Below are 6,630 nucleotides of genomic sequence, written 5' to 3' on the forward strand. Positions count from 1 at the left end.
ACACTCGGTGCCGCAGGTGTGTTTTCTGTACATTTCCAATAAGTGTTTTGATGTTTTCTGGAGCACATTCACACGTGTAACTCCGACAGTTGGAGATCTTCAGTCACAGTTCAGCTTGAACAAAAGCAAACAAAAGCGAACATGTTTGTGTCTTAAATCTATACCCACATTAGTCACTCCATCACCGGAACAAGCGTGAACGTCAGTGTCTTTTTGTTTCCTGCAGAAAGTTTAGAGGTTTGATTTTCACACGTGAGCATCAGTTCAAAAGAATACGTTCACCGTGAATGGAAAAGTTTCAGCATTTATGTGAGATAAAACGTTTTCAGTTGGTCATTTACATGGAAACACACAGAGAAGAAAAAAAACACTCCTCAACACCAATGTGTGGTTTAATTGGGTTTAATTGTTTAATCATACCACTTCATTATAATAATAAGTCCTTATTTACATTCTAGTTGGAGTAAAGCAACACTGCATTTCAAATACAAAAGAAGGCCCACCCTCTTGATTGCCTAAGAAGAGATTCTTAGATAAGTGGGAGAAAGGAGTTTGTTTTGATCCGTTTTTGATTTCTCCACGGTGGTACAAAACATCTCCATCAGGTACCACGTTATACAACTCTTCAGAACATGGAGATAAGGAATTGTGCAAGACGCACGTGAACTTAACAAAAAGCATGTTGCCATGAAGTCCATCTGTCCACCGTGCAGTCCTGTTTACCCCCAGAAGGAGGCGCTCTCCATGCTGGACTTGATATTGTTTTGGTTCTCCCTCCTGGATTTGGTCACCAAGTTGGCCTCTCCCTTCTGCAGACGTCTCCTCTGTGCTGCCTTCTGCTGTTTGGTGAGCTGCCTCCGCACCTTCTGACGGACTACCTCCTGCAGCACACACAACAACACAACGACGACAGCAGGTTACTACAGACGAACGCGCACCCTGTCCATCTCTACGAGGCAGACACAACATTATCCAGTCATGCCGCCTCTGTTACAAGTGACATTCATTTAGTGCAACAACACGTGGACACTCTATAGCAACACCTACAGGACATTTAATGTTAAAATCTAAATCTGTGTTTTGTGACTGCTGCTACTGAAATGTCCAAAACATTAAACTACCCTCACTTACAAGTTGAGGGAAGGAATTGTTTTGAGTTGTACTGACACGACCATTAAGGTCAGTGGGCTAAGTTAAAAAACAGAAACACTTTTATGTTTAATTAAGTCCAGTTTAGCAGCACCAGATACTAAATCCTTCATCACTGACCATACAGTTTAATTACCACCTTCTATAAACCACAAACTGAACATTAACGTACTCATGGCGGGGGTTGTACCTAATGTTTAGTCAGGTGAGAGTCTGCTGTACTTACAGGTGGTATGGTAGAGCAGCTACCTGTGCTGCCCATTGTGGCCTCGCTGTCAGTCCTTCTCCTCATGTGTTCTGCAATTTGTAGTAGGCTGTCAGAGTCTCTGCAGGGGGAAAAAATCAGTTGCTGTTACAGTACATTTTATAATAAAGCACAGAACTATACCATACAGCATCCATTTTTAGAAACAAATTTTAATTGTGATCCTAATGACGCTATATTTCTGTCAAATGTCACAACAACAAGCCGTGGAGCGTTTTAACATACAATATTCAAATCCAAAGTGTTTCACTTTGGGGGGGTTTTATTAACTTACCTGAAAGGTTTGAACTCTTTGTTGGAGGCAGCGATGTCTGTCAGCTCTGGACACTCATCCTCTGCTTCCTTCAACTCTTCCTCTGTCTCCTTTACTGTTTCCTCATCACTTCTGGCTGATGGGGCCGTCTCAGCCTCTTCTTCTTCTTCTGCTTCTTTCTGTCCGTCATTCTTTTCCTCCTCCTGATCTTGTGTGTCTGCATGTGTTTCACTCACTTTCAATCCCTCCAGTTCCAGGATAGCATGTTTATATTCCTCCAAGTCCACACTCTCCTCTTCTCTTTCTATGTCCTCATCTGTTGCCTCTTCCTCGCTCTCCTCCTCGTCGTCCTCTTCCTCTTCCTCTGGTCCAGCTGGGTGCAGCAATGCAGCATCTCTCTCCAGATCTTTGGTGAAGCCGCTGGCTGAGACTTCAACATCAAGAGAAAACGTCCGCCTGTAGGAAGAAACAGGGACAAAAGAGCATGTAAGAAAGGACTGCTTTTCACTTTCACAGGCTTTAAAATATTCCATATATATGCATATATATGTGTTTCATTGCAACTTAATAAGTGTGAGCGGTTACCTGACGTCTTTGAAGGTTGGATAGAGCTCACTCTCGTAATTAAATCGCTTTGCAAAGAAATCTCTGATGCATTTGACGTCTCGGTCGAAGTACCTTGAAAGAAAAGACGGAGAAGTTAATAAAAAGTTTTTACTTAATTCAGCTGTTGATGTTCAACTTCACAGCAGAAGAGACCAACCATTCAGCATTGGGGTGTGACGTAGACACCATCTGAGGGAAGTCGATCATGGTTATATGGTCCTGGTCATCCAGCATAAGGTTGAACTCGTTAAAGTCTCCGTGAATCAAGCCGTTGTTGGCCAGTTTGACTATGAGCTCCATGAACTCACTGTACAGGGCTGATGGATCCTGCAACTCATGCACCTGACACCTGAAAGAGTGTGATATTGTACACAAATGATTCAAGGAGCAGAGCATAAAGAGTGCTGCACTTTTGTAATATGTGTATTAAGTATTAAAGAATGATGGCTAGTTTACTTACAGTGGGTATCCATTGATGAGCTCCATCACTACAGCATGTCTGTTGTAATCCACAGGTTTGGGGACAGGAAAGCCTCGTTCATACAACGCCTGGGAGCAGAAAAGAGATAATTAAAATGATTCACAATACAAAACTGTACACACACTTCAAAGTTTATTGAATGCGAGTATTTTTTTTTATTACAAATAGCTTTCCTACTAAATCTGATGTGATCCATTACCTTCATGTAGGCAAACTCTTTCATTGCCGAGAGGCGGGAAAGGTAGAGCCAGGACATGTTCTTCCTATGCTTGTGGTAATCTCTCTTGTTCTTCAAGTTCCTGAAGGAGGTACGGCCCAACCTGTGCAGCTTCAAAGCGTACTGCTGTCCTTCTGGACTGGCCACAATATAGATATCTACACAAAGTGAACACAAACAAACGTTTGTATAAATGTGAGGGCAAAAGATACTGGCAAGCAAATATTCACATTCTCATTAATATTTATTTGGTGGAATCAGTGCGAATTCCATTTGATGTTGACATTTAAGACCAAACAATTACACAATATTTATTGTACATGAGAATTTAAAAAAAGTCACAGCAGTCCAAGTCAAAACAGTCAAAAAGTAGTGTATAATATATACAGTATATTTACATACTTTGAGACTTTTTTCTTACCTGACTCTTTGCCTACACCCATCTGGTTGCCAACAGACAGTATCACGTCTCTGGAGCACAAGGTCTTAAGAGCCAAGTAGTCATATCCTCCATTATTCAACCTGTAGCCCTGCACAGCTGAAATCAACACACACACACACACACATTACATTAGATAAAAACTGTTCTCTCAGTTTCGTGACATTTATACAAGTATTTATGTGCATTTTCTTACTCTTAGAGCGTTCATAGGCAACAAGTTTGTGTTTCACAAGCTCTCTGAGGACCTTGTTGCAGCCGCCATGTTTGAGGCTTGCAATGGAGGACAGGAGGCTTACTGGAACAATCTCATGGTTCTTCATCCCCATCTCAACCTGTGTGGTGGAAAATTCCCACGAGGACAAGAATAGAATATTATCATTAGTGTGCAGAAAACCACATCTCCAATGAATCTACAACGATATGAAAAAAATAGTGGCTTGTCCTTATGTATTATAGCAACAACGCCTAATGGTCACAACAACACCTTTGTCCACTTATGGCCCTCAAGAGATCTGTAAGTATCACAATTCCTGTGCAATGGACGCAGTAGTAGTACTAAAACATATTTTTGAACATGCAACTTAGAAGCTTATATTATATTCGGTTAGACAATCACACATCTTGCAGACATCAGGACCAGTATGGACGGGAATTATTACAAATATATATGGAATTATTCTAAATAATAATATCAGGTTGGCAAACTATGAATGCGTGGTTAGGGCATGTGTCATCACAATACCATATTGTGACACATTTTTATTTTATTGATTTGTATTACGTTAATAAACACGCTGACGACACACAGCGACAATGTACTGTGAAGCTGCTGTTTGACAGCTCGTTGATGAGCCCCTGACAGAAGTGTTGTTTTTTTAAGCTCCAGCTGAGTTAGTTATTATGACAAACAGAGCAAAGCTAGCACAGCACAGGCTAACTCAGTTGGGACCAAATTATTACGTTAATTCTCTACTTACCGCTGTGAGGACTCGGAAGTCATCTCGAGATAAGTATCTCAATACCACAACATTCAGCTTCCCCATATTACAACCGATATACAGACAGGCAGTGCGTAAATACTGTTATTATTAGGGTTTCTTGTTTGAGCTAGGACATCCACATTTTTGGTAAACACACGTGCAAGGCGGAAGCTAGAGGAACGAAAGATGCGTCGCTTCCGCTTACGTGTACGTCATCATTATGCGTCTACGTCTAGCATGGGTTTAAAACACATAACAGGCTGCATTAAAAGAAATAAACTGTTTTACACTTAACAATATATACAAAAATAAATACAAAACGTGAAATAAAATGAGCGGAATGATAGTTCGTATAATAGCATTAATCAAGATTAACAGGGTGTTTGTTAAAACAAACGTTGAACTAATTTATAGAGGCATTTGGAATGACAACTACAATTCGATTCAATGTCTTTTTTTTTAAGTCTTCTCTCCTTTTTTTATGGATAGAATTAGAAGGACATTTCTTTAATCAAGCTCAAGCATTGATTAGACATGACCTGCTGCATCATATCATCCATGAATGGATTTCAGTGTGATTTGACTTAGGTTAATGTAGCACTTTCTCTTTGGAACAGAGCTCTTATGGAGCTGATTTTACCTGAATAACTGTAAAATACACCAGCAGTCACATCTGTATGCACAATACAATACAATACAATACAATATATAAATAAAATGTACTGAAATGTACTGAAATTAAAGAAAATTGCATTAGAGCGAACAATGACGGTACCAACAACAGTACACATTTTAGAAACATTTAGACCTAGAGCCCATATGTCTTACAGGGGAGGTAATAGAGCTTTTTCTAAAAATAAACAAATAATTTTTTATTTTTTTAAAGAAAAGAAAAGAAATCCTAATTGCCTGTAAGGGTTTCAGAAACATATATCTTTTCTGTTAATACATGTATTGTGTTCATGTATTCAAAACATTTTGCTTATCACAGTGGTGCAAAAACTAGTGTGTTGATGACAGCTGTATTCCACTAAGGAGAGGTTATATTACTGTAATAATTTAAAATGTCTGCTGTGAAAAGACCTTTTTGGAAATAGTCTGCACTGTATCACTGAATGTCAAACTCAGCTGAGGTCTGCCCGGCATTGGTAACTGTCCTTTCATTTCACTTGTAACAAATATGAATGTGAGGGGACACAGATACAAACTGTGGAATCATAAGAATCAGTCTTATTGTCTTGTTTTCGATGATCCACTCAGAGTTACACAGACATTGTTGAAAACCATTGTGGCTTTTTGTGTGTATTTTTATTGTTGCCTGCGGGGCTTGTGCAACATTTCCTTTCTGGAGTTGTATTCAGGGTCCTGGTATTATAAATGATGTCTCCCGTGTGACACTGTCATGGCCTTTGTTTATATCATTAGTTACACCCATGCATTTCCTGTTATGACAAATCAAGTGAGAAAAAGAGATGTGGTGTCTGTGTGTGCGTTTGTCTTGGGTTGTTATTTATATCAAGGTTGTGTATTTGATGGTTGGTTGATCCAGCGACATCTGTGTAGTTTTATTGTGTTGTGTAACTGTGATAGAGTGCAAGAGACGTTTCACCACAAGGGCAATAAAATACACCGTGCTGTATCAGAAAAAATAAAAAACATAAAACAATGTGCTATGGGTATCACTATATCATGCCCATGAAATCTGAAGGTTGTGTGTCTGTGTGTAACAGAGAGAGTGAGAATGTGCTGTATAGAGAATCCCAGGGGCAGATGGAGTATAAACAAGCACATTGGTCTGTTAACACTATGCTTTGTGTTGTGCGCTTTAACGGGTCCAGCAGGTGTGTCTTGGGTGATAAAATATAGATCTGCAACAATGACCACAAAATGTAGCATAACCACTATAACAAAGAAGCCCCGTAGCACTAAGATGCATTAGACTGCACAGATGTCCTCCACATTACTCTATAATGTAGTGATCAAGCAAGATTTGGGATTTGCACAAATTATTTGTAAACCTTGCTCATCATTTAATATTATTCATAATGTGCAGATTAAAGACACAAAACGTGCCTCTGATTCATTCATTTCAGAAAACGCTCAGTTCTTCATTTTTTAGCTAGGTGGCACTGTGACACAGGCGGAATTACTGAATCGGTGGCTGCAGCTTTTTTTTTTTTTTTTGTCTCATGCTCCACTGTTGTTCACGGTGTGTTTTTGAGATATTAATAGACATA

General features: G+C 39.5%; 1 protein-coding gene across 2 annotated transcripts; it reads right to left on the minus strand.

Moving 5' to 3' along the window:
* Window positions 1-386: 386 nt before the first annotated feature.
* On the minus strand, window positions 387-4,581 carry riok2 (RIO kinase 2 (yeast)). 2 transcript variants are annotated; one of them, XM_047593159.1, is made up of 11 exons: window positions 4,391-4,581; window positions 3,607-3,745; window positions 3,393-3,509; window positions 2,954-3,129; window positions 2,734-2,822; window positions 2,431-2,622; window positions 2,253-2,345; window positions 1,689-2,123; window positions 1,376-1,475; window positions 681-881; window positions 387-642 (listed from the first exon to the last, which is right to left on the minus strand). In XM_047593159.1, exons 1-10 carry the CDS (start codon window positions 4,454-4,456, stop codon window positions 720-722), a joined length of 1,569 nt encoding a protein of 522 aa, XP_047449115.1. In that variant the 5' UTR covers window positions 4,457-4,581; the 3' UTR covers window positions 387-642; window positions 681-719. The 2 variants fall into 2 exon arrangements, with proteins under 2 accessions (XP_047449115.1, XP_047449114.1); XM_047593158.1 differs by having other exon boundaries at window positions 387-881.
* Window positions 4,582-6,630: the final 2,049 nt, after the last annotated feature.

Source organism: Mugil cephalus, chromosome 8 (genome assembly GCF_022458985.1).
Source record: "Mugil cephalus isolate CIBA_MC_2020 chromosome 8, CIBA_Mcephalus_1.1, whole genome shotgun sequence".
Taxonomy (NCBI): domain Eukaryota; kingdom Metazoa; phylum Chordata; class Actinopteri; order Mugiliformes; family Mugilidae; genus Mugil; species Mugil cephalus.

Excerpts from the sequence above, each read along its gene's own strand:
- riok2 (XM_047593159.1), bottom strand. The coding sequence starts at position 4,456 with ATGGGGAAGCTGAATGTTGTGGTATTGAGATACTTATCTCGAGATGAC. Across the intron at positions 2,623-2,733 it reads CTCATCAATGGATACCCACT|GTGTCAGGTGCATGAGTTGC; the intron begins GTAAGTAAACTA and ends ACACTCTTTCAG. Across the intron at positions 1,476-1,688 it reads AAAGAGTTCAAACCTTTCAG|AGACTCTGACAGCCTACTAC; the intron begins GTAAGTTAATAA and ends TTCCCCCTGCAG.